The following is a 20,888-nucleotide window of genomic DNA, read 5'->3' as shown; positions in this document are numbered from 1 at the left end:
AAACCTAGAGACATGACTAGTGAGTTCAGTGTTGCTGTACCTTGGAAGGTGTCCAGGTAAGAGCTGATAGATTTATTTGAGCTGTCTTTAACACCTCAGTTTAAAGGAAAATTGCCTGCAAAGAAACCTGGCTTTCCTAAGCACAAATTGAACCACAGGGACTTTTATGGGACAAGTGAGATTGAAAAAAGAAGAACAGGCAGTTTAAAAAGACTACTTATTATGTAGTCACAATTAATAATCTCTCACACTTTCTTTGTTGTAGGTTACGGGCGGGTTCGGTCGGGACGGAGACGGATGGAGAGATCTCTATAGGCAGGTCTTGGGACACAGTCGGTTTATTGTAAAGGGCGTGGGTATTGGGGCACTGCTCAGAGCTGCTAGACTCAGCTCTGAGCAGGCCCAAGAGAGCAAGCAGGAGAGTAAGTGGGTGAGAGAGAGAGAGAGTGTGTAAGAGCAAGAGCAAGAGAATAGAATGGAAGTGAAGTAAGGAATAGAAGTGGAAGAGAGGAATAGAGAATGTCTGAAGTCCTGGTTACAATACAATAAATCATCTTCTGTACTGAATATTCTAATTGTCACTAACCAATCTAATACAAGATACAAATCTTATAGCATTTACATACAGCCTATAAGAGTTCTTATATTACCATAAAGTGTTACATCCTAACTTCTAAAAACTACTCTTTGGACCCCTTCTGCTGAGCTAGTAGGGTCTGCTCTGACCCTTGGACCTGTCTGCAAGCAGAGGGTATTGTTCAATCAAAAGGGGATTACCTTCAGTCGGCCATACCATTGTTTTCTAGTTGTTCAGTAACTAAGACCTGGTATTTCAAAAGTGGCTTTCATTTTGATGTTGCCTGTAGTTTTCATATTCCCAAAATCTTTTGTCAGGCAATCATATTTCCAAGGTTTTCCTGTTTCATCTTCCCCAACACTTTGTTAAATAAAGAAATAATGTGTTTAAATGTTTTGGAAAAAGAGACCAGTCTCTATGCTCTTACATACCATTTTTTCCTCATAGAAAGCAAGTCAGGATGCCCATGCTTCCAGTGAGATTCTGGGAAAGAGCATTCACTGGGCATCTGGGGAGCCACCACTGTCCCTGAGAACAGGCACTCATGGCCACATTGAGTGACAGGTGCTTAGTAATTGGTCTCCTGGTCCCAACTCTGAACATGCTGAAAGACAGGAAAAGATGTGCAAATAAGAGTGTTCTGCAAAGGAGATGAGAATATTTAGGTTTGCAGACATGCTCTAAAGCATATTTCTTTTCCTCTAGCCTCAAGATACCAGATGAATTTTGAGGTTCAAATATTTGGCTGTATGCTCCGGGAGTTTTGTAGGATTTCTGCATCTCTTTGTTTTGTAGCTGGAGAATCTTCCTCCCACCTAACAAATCCTACCACCCATACAGCAAACAGATATCTTTTGGCACTGACTGGTACTCCATAATACTGTATAAAGGCTCGTGTGTAGTGTGTGGGGGTAACAACACCCTGTCTCAGAGAGTGAAGAGGATAGGACAGTCATTACTTTCACTGCCACTCACTAGCCAGCAGAGCCCAGCATGGAAATCCAAGGCATATTTGAGAGAGGAATGATGTTGAAATAAGAGTGATAATTTCAATAAGACTCTCAGTATCTGTGGGAGATGCAGTGATAAAGTCTCCTGAAGATGACAGTGAGTAGAGGATAGTTGGACTTGCTCAGTCCAAACATGCTTGCTCTGAAATCCATCTTCTGTTTGTCAGTTTCCATGAACTTGTCACACCAAGGACAAGCTGACAGCTGCAATATAAATAAGATGTCTGTTGGAGAAACATGTTGCTTTTTATATGCTTTATTAGGCAAAATCCAGCCAGTGATTGAAGTGTTGTTCTGGACAGCACAGGTAACATCTTCCAGAGGAGCACTGACTGCTTCGTTTACATTGCAAAGGATGAGAAGTGGGAGTCAAAGGAAGCCAAACTACCCAAACAGGGAATTGGGATGAAGCAGAATGATTTGCATGCTAAATATAGGATTTTTTTGTCTCACTTCCAGGACAATGCCAGGAGTGAAATATTGCAGTTTCACTGAAAGAGTGTAGTGGCAATATGCCACTGATTTCATTAGTTAAAAGAAGATTGCTTCTGCTTTTGATATTCACTTGTAGCCAGTAATGTGAGGAACAATTAGAATACCTCAGAAATTAAAAAGTCTGGTGATGTTATAGCTAATAGTGTGAATATTTGTTGGTTTATCTCCTCCATGGTAATGGAGAGTTTCACCAGAATAAATCCTGAGTAACTGTCAAGAACAAAGACAAGTTTCAGGTGTATATCAGTTGTGATTAGTTGGGGTTTTTTCTTCTATTGCAATTCTGTGTGCTTAGATATTGCAGTTGGCCAGGAGACACTTCACTTCAGTTGCTCTTAGCTTGTATGTAACAATATGTTGTTATTTTTATAAAGATGGCTCTGGCTGAGCTCGTTGATAGACTGTTACTCTAAGAACAACACATTTACCCTTTCTGATGTATATTTTTTGGAATAAATCTTAAAAGTCAAATACACATTTCTAATTAAACATGTGTGAAATTAGCCATGTTGAGTTAGGGGGGAATTTCACTGGGTGCCTGTAATTTATCAAAATACGAAAGACAGATAAACTAAAAAACATAAGGTGTTAGCACAGTGAGACAATCTTTATTTGTAAGCAGCATTTATCACCATTTAATTCACGACTTTCGTTTCTACTGGCCATCTGTCATAGCTGCTGTCAGCTTCACAAGCCTCGTGAACTTTGCCAGTCCTGGTGTTAGACTTCAAAAGATGCTGCACCCACCCACCACTATGACTTGGATGCCGATACCATATTGTGGCAGCTTGAAACAAAGAGTGGCTTTGGCAGGAACAAGAAGAGGCTGGCCCTGTGTTTCAGTTCTGCTCCTTCCAAAGTAGCAGGCATTTAATTGGATTAACTGGGTTGAGGTCACTCTTGTTTAAAGAGGTAACACCAGATTCAGCATTAGATGCCCTCTTAGTAATCAGAATATTTTTACTCAGGGCCATTTGAGCAATGTTGAGAACTAAACCCCTGTTGCAAGATTGTACTCCTCTCACAAATGAGGTGCATAGCAAGACCAGGTAAATGCATTTGATGTTTCCCAAATAGCTTCTATGGCATAAAAGAAGTGAGGACCTTTTAAGGTATAGATTATAAAGATCTTTTTAGATACCTGGAAAGCAGTGGACGCTCATGAGCTGTATCAACAGCTTCATAAGTGCAGCCTGGCACAGCTGATTGCAATAAACTTCAAAAGACATTAATCAAGTATCAATCCTTTAAAAATTCTCTTTAAGAAATGTGTGAACATGTACTCCGTATCAGTTTCCTTCCTTGTATTCAGCTCACAAACATATTTTTAAGGCCTGTGGATCTTGGCATGCCTCTTTGTCATGTTGATACAGAGATTGCTCCTAAAACTCCCATTTATAATCTCCTATGAACATCCAGAAGCTCTGGAAAGAGTTTTGTTGACTTGTGTTCTTTCCACTGTCCTCACACTGGTTGAGGAGGAACTGTGCTCGTGTTGAAGAGTGCAAGTACAGTATTTTACTACAGGGTGCAGAACACTGAGTTTCAAATCCTTCTTTGCAAATTTTCTTGCTTTCTTGAAAATTCATGTTCTGGGCTAAATTTTCCAAATTCATCTCAGATTTGGCAACAAAAGGAAGTAAAAATGGACAAGAAACATCCCTTAGGTATGAGCAGATACAGATAGCACAATAATAATAGTGGCATTGTTCAGTAGCTATCATTTTTTACAAGATTGAAATAATCTGATTATCTTAATCCTGTTATTTTGACATTTAATATAAAGTTATTGTGTATTCATGGTCTTGGTGACCTGTTACTGACCTCTGATCTGCTTATTATCAAGAATAAAACTTGAGTATGTTTTACAAACAACACTGGTATATGCTATGCTTCCTATATCTCTTTAGCATTTTTTGGCTGCCCTAATGAGCAGAGAAAATGCCTTGCAAAATTAAAAAAGACTCATGGACTCCATAGGAGCTAATACATTGGGAATGTATAATAGTCTGAGGAGGTGCATGAAGCTGGAACTAGCTTTTGTTTTGAGCTGTTTGAGGAGGCATGTTCTGAAGACTGTTGTCTGTTCCCACTGGCAAATCTCCCAGGGCAGTTGTGGTGAGCTGGGCACAGTGAATCCTCAAAATCTGCTCCGTTAGCACAGATGCCGAGCTGGACCAGCCGATGCAGTTTTATTGTCTCTACCAAGCCTAGAGGGTTTGCCTACCTACCTTCAAGCATGCTGTCTCCTGGACTTCCCCACCTCCACTGAATGCATGTGAATTACAGGTTGGTTCCTGCACTACAGGTGGACTTGTGGCAGCCCAGCAGCCCCTTCCACATCGTCGAAGGTACAGTCGCTGACGTGCGAGTACCGCAGAACACGAGCCGGAGCCTGCTGCCCTACCTCCAGCAAGCAAACATCCAGTACACGTAAGCCCATGCTTCACTTCCCATGCCTCGCTCCAGAGGCCTGGCCTTCGGAGCAGGTCTGCATCTACCACGCCAAGTGCTCTCAAAAATGCGTTCCACATCACAGCAGTTAGGCTGGCAGACAGCTAGGCATTGCCAAGAAAACAACCACTTTAATGGCAGAGCAGACCATCTCCCACAGGCAGGCAGCTTTAATTAAATGTCCTCCTTTGGAGTCAAGCTGAAATGTTTTCAATATATGTGAAATCACATCTGTTAAGAGAGGGTTGGTAATTACTAATTCTGTAGCCTGCTTTGCCTCTTTGTTTAGTAGGAGCAAGGTTTATTTACAAGCAAGCTGCAAATGCAGAGGCAAAACTTCTTCATCAGTTATACAGGAACATGCTACTTCTTTATTCTCCATTCCTAGCGACCAATGCAAGTCATACAGTACAAATGCACACTTAAGTTCACAAACCATTTATAGTGCTCCTTAAAAAAATTCAAGACAATTTTGGAGTATAGTTATCCTTTCATATTTATCCATATGATATACTGGACAAGAGAAATGATCTTGTCATTAAAGCTTTTTCAATGACACGCCTAAGCATCTGAATAATCAACTGATGAGTTATTTGAATTCTCAAAAATTTGCTGAGTAAAGACCTATATGAAGTTATTTATACTTTTTCCTCCGCACATCATCTCAGAATGGTGTAAATCATACTGTAGATGTATTTATGTATACATATGTATAGTACTCATCACAATCCCATTTTAATTATAACAATGGTCTCTTCTTAATTTGTTGTTCTAAAAATACAGAAACAAATATAAGGCAATTAAGTACACAAGCTCCATAGCTGCAGTTCAGAGTGACTTTCATGTGGGTTCAGCACTGCTTTGGCTTTGTTTATGTTTAAAACTGAGATGGGGATTTCTGTAATTGTTTTCCTGTGCTTATAAAAAAATGTTCCCTAATTACTGTGACCCAGCAGTTGTATTCATGTCTACTGCTGTTCCTGCTCACAGTAATCACCTTTAATGATATCTGTTATAAACACTCTCTGTACTTGAAGACCTCTGCTTGGGTTGCAGAGCCATGTGCCAGGGCAAGAACTGCCAGAGCAAAGGGTCTCTGCAGTTTACCCCAAAAAACATGCTAGGATAACAGTGCATTAATCTTCCACAGGGAAAATCTGACTTTTGGCACAGAAGTTGTGTGCACTTAGAAGGAAATTGGGCAGCATTTTACCAGGTCCATACTTGTCCTTTGCTCTCCCTCTTCATCTCCCTGCTGCGCATTTTGGATGGTCCCAGCCATCAGAAGCAAAACCCTGCAAAGCCTCGACAATCATGTGCTTGTCCTGACAAGCCTCCTGAGATCTGTAACTCCACAAGACCTAGGAGGATTCACCATGAGAGCAACAACATCCATAATCAGGGAGAAGCAGGAGCAGGCTGGCCAAGCACAGTCATGCCCACAGGGTGGGGACCACAGCCCTGAGCTGAAGTGCAGCTCCACAAGCCAGGATTTTGTACAACTCCTTTTCAGATTACTGTTTTTCACAATTTTTAAAATTATTTTTTTCCACACACTGCAATGGAGTTAAATTTCTACATCTCTTTTGGAACTGGAAAATCTGAGGCAAACGCCAGGTAAAATTTCAGCTCAATACAGTGATGCTTACCTAAATTATGACATATTTACGAAGGCAGGAAGCATTTAAGCATCCCTAATAATGACCAGCACTTGCCTTTAAAACAGGCTTATTTCTCTTAGGATTTGACTTCATGACAAGATGGCCATGGAAACAAGCCAGGCATCAGATAAACTCTCTGCACCCAGTTGCCTTGGTTGTAAGTTTTCTGGCAAAGAAGCCACTTACGTTGCACTCAGACCTAAGGGACTTAAGAGCCTTTGTGTTATAAGCACACACAGTAGACAGTCATTTAAGAATAAAGAAAGATTATCAAATCCCATTTAGAGTACAGATGCGTAAGTTAACAGAATGAGCTTGATCCTGATAGGTGCTTATACAAATCAGAATTCTGCAAAGCAGTCCAGTATTTTTTTTAAATATTAGATGCCCTAATGACTTGAATAAAATCACTCCTTTGATCAGCTTTACAGTACTGCTCTTACAGTACATACAACACCTTGCAAGTCAAGACTATAATCCTTTAGTTTGCTTAATGAATGTTGCTGATGTAGAACAATGTAATTCCTAATTATACAACTACTTCACTAATGCTTTGGAGGATGAGAATAACCTTTACTTTGATTCTGTATGTAGAGAGGCCTATTACCTTTGAGGCATCTGCTGCACAGCTGAGTTATGAGGAGAGTAAATGCCATTTCTTTCCATCTTTTTCCAACCACAGCAGCTAATGCCTATAAAAATTTCGAAGGTTGAATGTGACTGTCATTTTCTGGGAATGGTGAATTAGTGGCGTGGTGATTACACATTGCCATGCTTTAGGAGAAGGGAGCATTACAAGGATGACTCTCGGTTTTACAGTAATGTTGTTACAGATATCCATGACAATATTCCCTGCTCCTGCTACTGTCTGATGGGATGGATGGATGCCTCAACTTCCTTATTATAGTTATTTTCAGATGTTTTCTGTATTATAATTTAATATTCTTTTTTTTTTTGCCATAAAACAGGAAAGTTTTTAGCTTACATAGCCCTCTCTGCATTTTGCTCTTAATGCAAAGAACCTCTCACTTTTTATGCAAGTATATTTAATTTTCACTTCATATTTTTCATATTTTTCCTGAGTTATTTTAACAAAACTGGCAAACAACTACAGCAGAGTAGATAAGGTAAACAACAAAGCACACTTCAGATTTTTTTGTTTCCTGTTTTTACGTGTTTCAGACAGAACTATAATGCTGCCAAGTTCTTAATTTTTTGTTTTGCCTCTACAACTTGTAGCTATATGTAACATTGCATTCCACTCCCAAGAGAAAGTATGTCCATGTTTTTCTAAGCTTAAAAAGATTTTCCAAATGGTTTGAAATCAGTTTTCAAAGATCCATGATCACATTGTATACCTGGATTATAAAAGAAGACAGCAAATGTTGCTCCTTAAAAAATTAAAGTGGGTGCTTCTTCACATTGGCTACATTATTTACATCATTCTGTTTTAGTCACTTAACTAGCTTATTGTGTTTTTGAAGGCACTGTTACATTTCAAAGCAGCTGGAGTATTTATTTGGCAGCTTATATTCAAGTGAGCCTGAAGCACTCTATTGTCAAAATGTAACAGATGAAGTAAAGTCAGGATGGTTTAAATTCTGCTATATTTCCTCTAAACATGATTGTTATTCTGATTTAGCTTGTGTGTTCTACTAGTTTTTCAGTAATACTGCTATCTTTTTTTACCTAGGATTCTCATATCAGACCTACAGCAAGCAATAGAAAACCAGACTGGAGTGAGGTCCCATAGGAATCGAAGGTCCCTCTCTGGGTATAACTATGAAGTGTACCACTCCCTGGAAGAGGTGCATTAAAATCCATATTGTTCCTCTTATCTACTACAATGTTGTATTTAATAAGGCTAAGATTTCATTCTCTCTACAAGTTCTGGTTACCTGTTCATCTTCAGAAATGTTCTAAGTCCTGCTTCTTCAAAAATAGGCACTTCCTTGAAAAAAAAAAGTATATTTAATATTTGTATTCAAGGCTCATCTTTACATGTAACTATCTTTCAGAGCACCTGAGTTTTTATTTTAAAAAGTAGGTCTTTTACTCTGGTGGAATAAGAGATTTCAGTGAGTGATTGGTCACACTAAGTCATTTAATTAAGCAATATGAGTAAATGCTTAGGTATTTGCACAGGAGGTACAAATACTTAAAAACACCTAGGTACAAACTCATGTATAAGGAATACTATCCTGGATTATGGCTGGGTGAACAATTTCTGTTGATTTTACTGTGCTCACATACACAATTTCAGTCTGCACCAAATCAAAGTCACTGGGTTGAGCATGCAGAGTGCTGCACCACAAGAAGATCTGGTGCCTGTGAAACAAATATTGCAGGTAGCATTGAGACATGCATATCAATCTGTTTGTCATTGTGTTCTGGCAGGCAGAATCAGGGACTCTCTTTCTTCATTCCATTAATATTTAGTGGCAATGGTGGATTAGCCACGTCCCCCTATTTTCAATGGACAGCTTATGCATTCCAGTAATACCCAACAATTAAATGGAAAAAAAAACCCATGTGAAGGCTGCATCCAGCCTCTGGCAATAGAGCTATGAGAGCCAAATAATGCTTAAAGTGTGAAAACAAAAACAAACAAACAAGACAAAAATAAAAACTACAGGAAAATCAAAAAGTAGAGAGAGGACTGAGAGCTGAGAAAAATAAATATATTGCAGTTTCTTCCCAGGAAATGCAAAGACTGAAAAAATGATTTTATTTCTGTATTTGCAGATTGAGGAGTGGATGCATTATCTGAATAGAACTTATTCAGATCTTGTTCACATGTTCTCTGTTGGAAAATCCTATGAAGGGAGACCACTGTATGTACTCAAGGTAAAGATTAAACAGTCATTAATGAGACTAAAATCTGGAATCAGGGACAGACCCTGTTATTTATGTTACAGCACATACACCAGAGACACAGCTTAACAGTGTTTCCTAAGGATGAGTTGCTTAAATCTAAGTATCTCTCTGAATGTCATCTTTAATGAAAAAAAGGGAAAAGAAAGCTGGAAAACTAATAGCCAAATCCTATTTACCTGGTTTGAATATGCATGGAGAAAGATAACAGGACAAGTTCAATTAGCAGGATTTGGATTTAAGGGGATTGCAAAGCTTTTTTTTTATAGACAACTAGGAGAGCAGTTATGCTGGAGAGGGACCCCAGAGGACTCCGGAGCCCTTCTCAGCATGTGCCACATGCGCCTTTTCTTTAGCTAGTGACAAAATTTCAGGGCTGTGTGCTCTCGACTCACATGATTAGGACCACAAATTAGAGTGTGTCGGTAAGATGCAAAAAATCTTTCAATGTATTTTCTTTCCATCTCCTGTTGAAAAGTTCTGAAAATTTGATTCTTTATGAGGCTATTCACATAGTGTCATTGTTCCTCACCCTACTCCATGTGATATTCATTCCTCGTAAAAGAGGAACTGACAGATCTCACTTTTCCTACAGTTTTTTTCCATAGGTCAGCCTCATTATCTTGGCACACCTGCCTAACATTATCTTGGCCATACCTTTTAAAACAATAAATTTGCGTTCCTTTATATGAGGAAATTCAAAATGGTTTCGTCTCTCTCATATTCTATTATTTTCTCATTATTGTGTTTTCACTAATGTGATGAGATCCATTGGTATTTTGTGAATATTCACGCTTCAAGTTAGGTAAAAGATCACGGCCCTACAAGAAAGCTGTCTGGATAGACTGTGGGATTCATGCAAGAGAGTGGATTGGCCCTGCCTTCTGCCAGTGGTTTGTGAAAGAAGTAAGTGTGCAAAATTTACAGTCATACAGTTCCTTCTGTTAAATAAACTTTGCATTTTTTCTGTAGCAGTTCTAACACACTACTAATATGGAAAATAACTAGCTATTATACCTCTCTTTTTAAAAATAGTTTGTGGAATACTTAAGTGCTTAATAAACAAAGCTGTTAATGACAGCCAGACACAGCTAGGCACAGGAAAAAATATGCCAGACACATACTGGCAGAGGTATGAAGTAGGATTTTATTCCAAGACCTAAAAATGTGAAGATTGTGATTCTGGTAACGGCGCAGGTAAATCAGTGCCAGTGTGTACTGCTTCAGATCAGTTCAGCAGCATCTTTGCTTTAAGGACTTAGTTTAAAAGAGACATTTCTCTTTTGTGTCATTCCATAGGAATAGGAAGCTAAAGTCACAGAATAATGCAATAGAATCACAGAATTGTTTGGGTTTGAAAAGACCTTAAAGATCATCAAGTCCAGCAGTTAACCTAACACTGCCAAGTCCACCACTGAGTTATCACCCCAAGTACCACATCTACACATCTTTTAGATACCTCCAGGGATGGTGACAAGCATTTAACTGGGCAGCCTTCTCCAATGTTTGACAACCCTGTCAGTGAAGAAATTTTTCCCAGTATCCAATCTAAGCCTCCCCTGACTCAACTTGAGGCCATTTCCTCTTGTCATATCACTTGTTACTTGAGAGAAGAGGCTGACTCCCACCTAGCTACAGCCTCCTCTCCGGTAGTTGTAGAGAGCAGTAAGGGTCCTCCTGAGCTTCCTTTTCTCTAAAGACCCTCAGATCCCTCAGCTGCTCCTCATCACATTTGTGCTCCAGACCTTCACCAGCTTCATTGGCCTTCTCTGGACTCACTCCAGCACCTCAATGTCACTCTTGCAGTGAGGGCCCAAAACTGAACACAGGATTCAAGGTGAGGCCTCACCAGTGCTGAGCACAGGGGGGCAATCACTGCCCTGGTCCTGCTGACCACACTATTGCTGATACAGGCCAGGATGCCATTGGCCTTCTTGGTCACCTGGGCACACACGAGCTCATGTTCAACCAGCTGTTGACCAGCACCCCCAGGTCCTTTTCCAACGGGCTTCTTTCCAACCATTCTTCTCTCAGCCTGTAGCACTGCCTGGGGTCTCTGTAATTCAAGTGCAGGATCTGGCACTTGGCCTTTCTGAACAGTTGGTCTAAATCTGTCAAGAATTCATCTGCCATTTTCCCATGATGGCAATTATCATAGTTTTTCTGCTGTTCAGTGGCTTCCAGCTCCTGTTGGTTGCCCATCCTGTGTGTATTGGTGTAGATGTACTTCATCTGGGCTATTGATCCTGCTGCCTTCCACAGGGAAGAAGCCCTAATTCCTACATGACTGTTCTTTGGCACTTCTGTGGTTTCTGACACATCAATAACCCTTCTGTCTTTGCTGCCTCCTGGATCTTCATCCCCAGCCTCCGCTGGGATGGCAGACTGAAGGACCTATCTAGAACAACATCCCTCAAACATCGGTGTGGTGCCCCCAAGCTCATCTCTATCGAGCCTGGTTTTATCCTCTTCTGCCTTCAAATCCAGTTTAAAGCTCTTCCAATGCAACCTCTTAACTTGTGATCAAAGATCCTTTTCCCCCTTTGAGACATGTATAGCCTATCTCACTGGGAAGCCTGCTGTTGTGTAACCCAACCCATAATCAAACCCACAAAATTCTTCCAGTGACACCAGTCTCAGAGCCAGTGATTGATCTGCTGGCTGTTCTTCTTCATGCATGGATTTCATCTGAAACGACGGATTTCATACTATCTGAAGAACAAGTGAATCCTATGTTTCTTTGATTCTATCTTATTTGGTTTATTCTCCCTTTATTTTTGAGGTCTAGTATTTAGTCTTCATATTTATCCATTTGCAGTTTTCAAATGAGAGGTGAAATCAAGTGGAATTGGAATTTTGCTTCCAAATTGTCTGGTTCTGGTTTGGTTTTGGCTTTTTATAAGTATCAGCACTTAAACTCTTCTAATTTGGGATACATTACAGATGCATTATATGTTTATAGGATTTTGCCATCTCCCCTTAGCCAACAAACTTTTGTTCAAGATGAGACATTAGCTGCACAATGCAGACTACCTTGCAACGTAATTGGCAGAAGTCAAAAGCGGCTTTAAAATACCCCCACAGAGGTGCTTTGAGTATTTTGCATACTGTTTTTTGCACAAAAATAAGGGTTGCAATATGCTTTTACAAGCTTCTTCCTATAAACACACGATTTTCTCACCTGTCTTCCCACCCATCACTGTGTAATTCTACAATGTATTAATACCTCCTCTGATTTTGTGAGAGTAAACTTCTGCATCACCAAGACCCTAATGCTGAGATGATCAGGTAATCATGTGTGGCCTTCCCTCGAGCATCACAACAGTGAAGTTGAACAGGGGAAGTATAGAAATAATGAGGCCACTACAGTTTGGATGCGCCCATGACCATGGATAGGCTAAATGAGATCCAGGAGCCAATCTCCAAAGTTCAGCGTGCAATGATGGTGTGTCTTCTCATTAAGACTCCTGTTAATGTAAAGATGAACTAACTTGCAATTTCTGAGTAGCTTTCCTACAGAACATGTGCAGTAAGGAAAGAAGCTGGGACAGAAAGGCACTTGTGGGAAGCCTGTTGCTTAAGTACCTCTTCCTTACCAAGGTTTTCCCATAAAGCAGTAGAATGTGGCAGTAGGGTAAAAATCACAAGGTTTCTCTGTAGACCTTATAGCAGAATATAGGCTGTGGGTGTGTATACAAAAACCTCCTGGTTGTTATATGAGATTTTCAGAGAGTAGCTTGTAAGGCTGCTTCTCTAATTATGTAAAAAAGTTTTCCTAGATTAAAAGTAGTCTCCGCGGAGTTCCTTCATACTACAAGAATGTACCACCCTTGTCTGCCCATCCCTTCTTAGAGCAGTATTTCAATCCAGCATTAAAGCAAAAACCATCAGGAAGAGAAAACATTATGCTCATAGTCTCCATCATCATATTAAAAATGACTGGCAAAGGAGGAGAGACAAGATGATTAGACTGCTTGGTTTAGGATATTACTTTTCTCATTGTATGAATTAGAAAATTTTAGTAAGAACTCTAGGAAAACTGAAGGTCTTTCTGTGCTTCAAACTCTGCAATTCTCTTTTGCTGGCAAACTCCTCCCTTAAGCACCTCTGCAGCCTGGCAGCCCAGTTTTCCATCCTCCCTGGCACTTACGGGCAGTTCTGAGAAAGGGCTGTCAGCTTGGAAACAGATCTTTCCTGGCATGTTTGCTGACTCTCAGGAATAGCACCACAAGTCCATCGATTTAAGGCAAGCAAAAAGAAATGCTGGATTTACATGGTGTTGGCTTCTTTTCTACCAGGAACAGCATACATGCATTCCTTTACCATGCAGGCAGCCTGAAATGTTTTACCAAGCTTTCACTTCACCCTGTGATTTCTGACACTTATTTTTAATGAACTAGATTCATGTTCCTGTGTACAAGAAGGCTTTTCAAGCAATTTAGCTTAGGAAGAAAACCCTCTATGCATGAATGTCACTTAACATTCAAGCTCAAGACTGGGTGCTGCAAACTTTACCAGATACTCCTACCCAGTTTGGGAACTCTCAGTATCTTGCTTGCACCTCTGGAAGTGGCAGCTTCTGAGTGACAGTGGATTTGCTGCAAGCAGTGGGACACCCCCTCCGAAGGGTGGAGGTGCCACCGAGCAGCTGCTCATGCAGTTTGCCAGGGTATGGCAGCAGCTCCCCACTTTCTACAGAGTCTGGAATTGTTCAGCTAAACTGGACCTGGCTCCCACCTATTTAGAAATGCAAAACAGACTAAAGCAGATCAGACTTGGGAAGTGAGGATGTAAGGCTGGAGCATGGGAAGGCAAGAGGCTGCCTGCTGTGCAGGCTTGTTCTATATTTGGGCAATTACAATAATTAGAGGAAAGGAAAATAATAGCTAGAGAAAAAAAAAAAGATACAGAAGTTAAAGATTTAAAAGCAGAAAGAAAATGCACAGGATATTATGTGATGATATAACTCAAAGTACAAAAGCAGCCTACTCTCATTTTGGAACAAACAAAAGGAGAGCAAAGACTATGTTTTGAGGAATTGTGGGGTTTTTTTGGTTTTCTGTGTGTTGGTTTGTTTTTTTTTTCCTTATAATCTACTCCAGAATGAGCTCTAGCCTTGGCTCTGTGTTCCATAGATCTGATGTTAATAACAACGTCACTGTTTCTGTGGAAGGCGCCCAGAATGTCTGCAGTCTCTCGCCTAAAGATAATCAGATGTTCTGTCAGGATTAGCTGTACTGGTGGCCTCTGACAATCCCCACCTCATGGTCACTGAATTTCAAGTCAAGAAAGGGGTCACCTTGCATACAGAGCACCAGAGCTTTAGGTACCAGCTAATGAGCCACAGAGAAGTGTCTGCACCTGTACTGTAGTGAAATAGCAGTCAGGTTACAGTGGAGTCCCACCCAATTCCAGCCTTACTCAGCTGGAAAGGGATGGAAAAAGGACTTTGATAGTGGAAATATTATGAGACCTGTGGTGGAGCAGGGAAGCAAGACAAGCTGTAAAAGGAAACAGAACTGATTACATGTGGGCTTATTTGAAGGCAACCTGCAAAGATAAATGAACCCAGAACTTGTGTCCACAGCAAGAGATTTAGAAAGAAAAAATGAAAAAGAAAAAAGGTTTGTTAGCCTAGAAATTTAAAGAGGCTACATGAGATCTAATACATTATTATGTGTTAGTAAATATTACAAACTGAAAGATACTCTATTATGTATAATTACTTTGTAGGAAGCAGTAGACTTTAGAAACAAAATTCAGATATATCATGTATTTATCCAAAATTAAATAGTCCTTACAGACACAAAGATGCAATACCTATAGCCATTTTGCAAAAATACAATTATATATGTACATATGGTAAGTAAGAACATTTAACTCCTACTCATTGAGAGCGGAGAAGCAGAATTCAGGTATCAAATTATCCAGACCTCAAATTTAGGATTTTACCATTTCTTAAAAAATCTTAAATATGGTTCACAGGCTGCTAATCAAATTAACATCAAAACTAGATTCTGTTTCAGTTTTAGTGAAAGCAGATGAGGATTCCCATTACATCTGGTTTGACTTTCTTCCCTCTAATAAATGCTGCCATTTGATCCATTTCAGTGATGTATAACCTTGACATGTCTTTCACGCAGTATTTTCAGAAAACAGCATAGTTGAGATGTGACTTTGATATGTGTTATTCTTTATTTCTGGTGCAGGAATTTGTATTTCAAGATCAGAAATTCAAGAATGTAATTAAAAATCCTCAAGAAGCATGTACTGATTGTTCTTCTTGACAAAATATCCTAAGAGTCCAATGTCAACTGTAAGGGAAATGTCCATTGAGATCAAATGCATCTCCCTAAAGGAGTGACCTCATCAGGGCCTCAAATGAAGGTGAAAATAGCCTCACACTTTGGAAATGAAGTAACCTCCACCACCTTCTTCTCCCATCCTCAACAGTGATCTCAATTATTTGAGTTCCCAAATTATTCAGGACTATGTGTTTGGACTTCATCATGCTCCCAGGGAGCAAACATATAGCCCCAGAAAAAAGAAATTAAAGGCTGAGGGCAGTTCTCAGAGGTATTTCGTTGTTTGTTGGGGGTTTTTTTCATGCTGACATTGGTATTGATTTATTCCAAAACCAGGCTAGAATCCTGTCTTTTCATTCCATAATAATGAGCCAAGAGAGACAGACAGACTGTCCAAGAAGCAAAGTGGCAACATCTGCCCCCACTATTCTCAGCTTGAGACTGATTTATGAGTCACCTCGTGGGATGCATATGGGATGCATACTGCCAATTAGCCAGCCATTAGGATTGTGGACTAGGCCCCAGAGAGCAGTCTTTACCAGGAATTTTGCAGCATTCAAGACCTCAGATTTTTCCTTAAGAATGTTTATGAAGTGCTTGAGTGCAGCCAGCTAAAGGAACAGTATATACACAGAGCTCAGTCAGGACAACAGCGCACTCAGATGCAGGGCCAAGCAGGAGACCCAGACAATGTTAAAAAGGGTTGGCTCTTTTCTGCTCTGTTCAGGCCATGTGGGCAGAGGGCAGTGAAGCTGTAAGTATTCTTACTTTAAGATCTGCTGAAAGCCAGTGTAGCACTTATTCTCATTGTACAAAATTCACAGTCCGTGTCCTGATGGACAAACCATCTGCAAAATCCTGCATCGATAGTCAGAGCAGCACTCGGTCGTTCATTCCAGTGCTGAAGCCCACACTGCCAGGGAAACAGCTTCACATTCTGTATCATTGCTGGGTCTTACTGAGCTCCATCAAAACCAGTAATCCTTTAGGATTTAGAAAATTTCTTTCCTGTGTTTTCCATAACTACCAGAGTCTTGAAATAGTGGCTAATTATCAAATTCAGATACCAGTTTTTTCACCCACTTCAGAAATAGTCTGATCTTGGGGGTGTGTAAGATAGTTATGTGAAGCAGCACAATAATGTTTCTTAGAGATTATACATTTGATCTCTCACTTGTCAACCCACTAAAGTCTTTTGAACAGGTACAGCTGAAATGCTGTGTTCCCACAGCCCAGGGTTTCAGACAAAGATTAACTCAAAGGATATTCGTTACACCTATATTTAGTTATTCTTTGAGACAATGTGTTCCACCTGCTGTGATAGGCTTTCCATCTCCATTTTTTGGAGTTCTCCAAGTGGAAGTTTTGGACCATAGAGGAAAGAAAGCAAGAACCTGACTGCCTTTCCATATAAATCAGACATTTATGCCAGTCCTTTCCTAGGTACAAGTATGCCACAGTTCCTAAAGTATCTTTGATGGTCCTCAAAAATCTGAAGATCTTTTGAAATAACTTGAAATATTCCAAAGTGAATGAGAGGCATGCAAGGCCAAAACAAATATTTTAGCTGTAGGTTTTTCCTTTCACCCTTTTAGCTGAGTGTTCTTTCTTGACAAAGTCTGTTCCCTTCAGCTAAAGCTCTTTCGCTGATGTTGGCTTGACATGAAATTTTTGTTGCTCTTTAAATCATTGCATCTTCTTACTCTATGAAATCTTCCTATCTGGGTTTTCCTGCAGTTGATCCATTTTTAGTTTACCCTTGGTTTAGGAGAGTCAGATGCCTCCCAGGGCTGTGTCTTACCCCCCTGCAGCCTCCTTCACAGCTGTCAGTGGTGATGTCACCACAAAAACTGGGCTTTTTTCACCTTGAAGAACCAGTCATCTGGCTACAATCTCTCCACAAATGTCTGCAGCTCTTTCAGCAAACACTGTACAATCCTTGGAGCTTAATTTTTATTGTTTACCGGAATCTAGTCTCCCCAGCTGTCTTTTTAGCTGCCTAACTTCAGAAAAAAAAAAATGGACTTCTCTGAGTGCTCCCTGTATATTCATTATCTGGAGGGAAAAATCCATCTGTTTCATCCTGCAGTATCTATATTTGAAACACTCAGCCTTACTTGTCTTTAGCTAATTCATTCTTCTCTGTCAGAAGCTTCTGCCTGAAACATTATTTGTTTTTTCTCCATCAGAGACATCACCTCTTCCAGCCTCTTCACTTAGCACTTCATTTATCAGCCTTTCAGCAGCAAGAGGCACTGGTACCAATGCAGAATTTGTTTTATCCTCATGATTTTTTTTCCATCCTGCAAATGCTGTTCCTGCCGTTTGAAGTTCATGTGCAGTATTCACACCTATGTGTAGTAGTTTTTGCTTCTACTCAATGTCTCCCTTCCATTCCACAGCTGTTTCAGTTCTGAATGTGCTCCCTTTTTTTGGCAGCCATCCTACATACCACTTCTCTCTGAGTATCTGCATTTCTCTAGCACATGCTTGCTACTGAAAATGTGCACCACTTCTGAGGGGAAGGAAAACAAAGTAGCAGTGAACACTATCAACAAGAGTTTCCTGATCTAGGGCCCCAGTTGTGGTGCTTTAAAAAAAAAAAAAAAAAAAAAAGATAAAATCTAAGCCAATGCCAGAAAGATAGAGTGCAGTACCACGGTATCACCACAACGAGGCATGTGATGCATTGTTCTAAAGGCAGCTGTGGCAAACCATTTTTATACTGTGAGGTATCTCCCTCTCTTTTAATCCGCGGTGGAATTTCACAGGTTTTATTCAACAGTAAGACAATTTAGGGAAGGTTCCTTCCCTTGCTTTTACACCTTCACAATAGCAAATAAAATTTTAAAAACCAGTTAAAATTGCTTTCAGTTTTCCAAAAGGAAGTACTGCACTGATTTTTGTGTGCACTACTCAGCTGCATCTTCTTGCCTACCCATGACCTTAAGAAGGTAAAAAGTGCTTTCATTTTGCTTGCAGCTATTAATTTTTCATAATGTGAGTAGATCTTGATAAAAGAAAAGTAACACTGCAGCTGTGTTGTGCCTGTAATAGGAATTCTTCAATGACACTTGCTCCTGTATATTCCTATTTAGGTATTCATCACTAGGACATTCAGATTCTACCCCCTGAAGGCTTTTAAGATGTTAGGTATGTTCTTCTTCAAGGCATGAAAAGAATTCACATTGTTGTTCCAACACATTACTTGCCCTAAGGGAGGAAGTCTGCTCTGTATTTTAGCAGTCCACTCCAGTATGATGGCACTGAGTAATTAGGGCCTCAGTAAAACTGCTGATATACAAAAACACTACTGAGCATGAGACAGGACTGTGAAAGAAAATTCCATATGTTGGACAATTTAGTTGTTCCAGAACTGGAATTACAAGCAATTATTTGTATCTTAAGTATTTAATCGTGTCTCAAAAATTTAATTAAGCCTTGTATTCAAGTGAGTTCTATTGAGTTTCCCTCAATATGTACTACCATGGACCAACACAATTAGGATGTAAAATTCAATAATTACGTTTTTCAGAGGCCTATACCTTGGTGGGTCTCCACCAAGTTGGTGGGCACTAATTTCATACAATTACTAGTAAACAAATCTTACTCCTTTCAAAGCGTTCACAGTGCTTCAGAATAACTCAGGCCTTTCTTTTCCTGGATAGGCAGTCCCTGACTTTTTTGGCATCTAAGAGGTTTTTCTTTTTTCTTTTTGTACTACTCTCTGAGTGGAACCAAGAAGCTATGTCTCCAATTTCTACTAAGATCTGTGTAATTATGTATCTTCTTTCCCACAAGATCCTGCCTTTGCTTGAGTGGTCCCAGCCTTACCCAAGATTCCTGGAATGGCTGTTTGCTTCCCTAACATGTCCATCACACCATCGTCCCTCTGCCTCTTCTCTCCTCAGCATCTTCTCCATTTGCATCCTTAAGGAGCTCCATAGTCAAGTCTTTGGGATTCTGCAGATTCTTCTTGTCAGACTCTTTCTGTGGGTGTTGAAGAATAGTTGCAGCACAGTCCTCTTTCTAGTTGTTTCTGGGTTTCTCCTGCAGTAAATGCCTTCAAAGAGGAAGGAAGGTTTTGCTTGGAATTAAACAAAAAAGATAAATCAGACACAGTTCAAGCTTCAGCCTTGAAAATTTGACCCTTTGTTTTAAGCCATTTGTTTTTAAATACTCAGTTGTATCTTAGCCTTAATAATGGGTTTACCACTCTGCTTGTGATTTGAATGCCAAAGCAGGACACTAGCAGTAAAAGGGAAAACAAAGATAAAAAGCTGTATTGCTTCCAAGAGTAGAGACAAAGCTAATTACTAGCTTGCCAAACTGATAAAGGGGCAATGAAGGCCTGAATGGCAGATCATAGTGCTAAAGTGTAACATGTACAGATAAAAGTAAAATATTGTGTGTTACTGTCAAAAAGGATGTTTTAACTGATATCTTAATAATGGCACAGAAGAGTTAATCCTGTTTTGCCAGAAGCAGGTTTTTTGCGATTTCTGGCAGAACAGTAAATGTAGTCTATTCCTTGTGCTAAAATAGTAACTGTTTAATTCAGTATGATTGTTTAATTCAAAATCAGAAATAGCAAAAGCTGATTGTTACCTTAAATTTAATAATAATTAATTGTGAGATAGCAAATCCTTATTAAGCTCAACTGGGATTTCAGAATTTCTCCCAACCCTGTCTCCTCGCTGTGTCCTTCTCAGTCAATCCCCTGATTTTATAAAAATCCTAAATCCATTTTACACTCTTGCCTTTTATTGCCTTGGCAGTTTACAATATAGCTCTTTTGTTTACTTCGTCCCCTAAATTAAATTTCCTATGGACCAGATCCTCAGCCACCCTAAGCCAGTATAGCTCTATCAACGACCATCACTCAGCTGATCCAGATGATCAAGCCCCCTCCTATTAATCACTGGTCCTCTCCCCATCCCCCAGGCAGATTGCTTGCACGGTGTTGGCAGCGTTCCTCTATCATCTGTTCACTCACTAATAACACAATTCAGCATTTATTGGGCTGGTCTGGTTCTCTGCACATTCAGCAGCAAAGCTGCTATTGATTGCATGATGGGGAAGCAGAATCAACCCATATTCTGAGAGCTCTCTGCAAACTACAATGCAGTTAATTCACTAATGCTTTATATTTGCCTTGCTCATGTCACAGCAGAGGGAAAATGTTTCAGCACTGCTGGCGTGGGTGGGGGAGGTGGTTCACACAACCATTGTTGGGAGGACTCGAGAGTCACGTCGCAGAAGGCAAGTTGTGGGCTTTGCTCCAGGAAGGACGTACCTTGGCAACTGTAAGGCTCATTGCCAAAGATTATACAGTCTGCGTTGCCTGATTACACACATCAAATAAAATTGCCAGATAAAAGCAGGACAAAAGACAAAGTATTTTCAGCAGAAAGAGTGAGTATGATCTTACTTACACTACCTACTTGCTTTCCAAGAAGAAAGCCACTCTAGATCCACTATGTTTTTAATTAAATACTACTTTAAAAGGGTA

General features: G+C 40.0%; 1 protein-coding gene across 2 annotated transcripts in view; it reads left to right on the top strand.

The window, feature by feature from the left end:
* CPA6 (carboxypeptidase A6) overlaps positions 1–20,888 on the top strand; it is an 88,235-nt gene that overhangs the window by 47,444 nt on the left and 19,903 nt on the right. For both annotated transcript variants that reach the window (XM_032127091.1, XM_032127085.1), the window contains exons 3-6: positions 4,391–4,515; positions 7,891–8,005; positions 8,943–9,044; positions 9,873–9,977. In XM_032127091.1, coding sequence (XP_031982982.1) covers positions 4,391–4,515; positions 7,891–8,005; positions 8,943–9,044; positions 9,873–9,977 — 447 coding nt within the window. The remainder of the gene's footprint in view (positions 1–4,390; positions 4,516–7,890; positions 8,006–8,942; positions 9,045–9,872; positions 9,978–20,888) is intronic.

Source organism: Corvus moneduloides, chromosome 1 (genome assembly GCF_009650955.1).
Source record: "Corvus moneduloides isolate bCorMon1 chromosome 1, bCorMon1.pri, whole genome shotgun sequence".
NCBI classification, from domain to species: domain Eukaryota; kingdom Metazoa; phylum Chordata; class Aves; order Passeriformes; family Corvidae; genus Corvus; species Corvus moneduloides.
The sequence above is the reverse complement of the archived record's forward strand: the minus strand, read 5'-3'. Positions and strand labels throughout refer to the sequence as shown.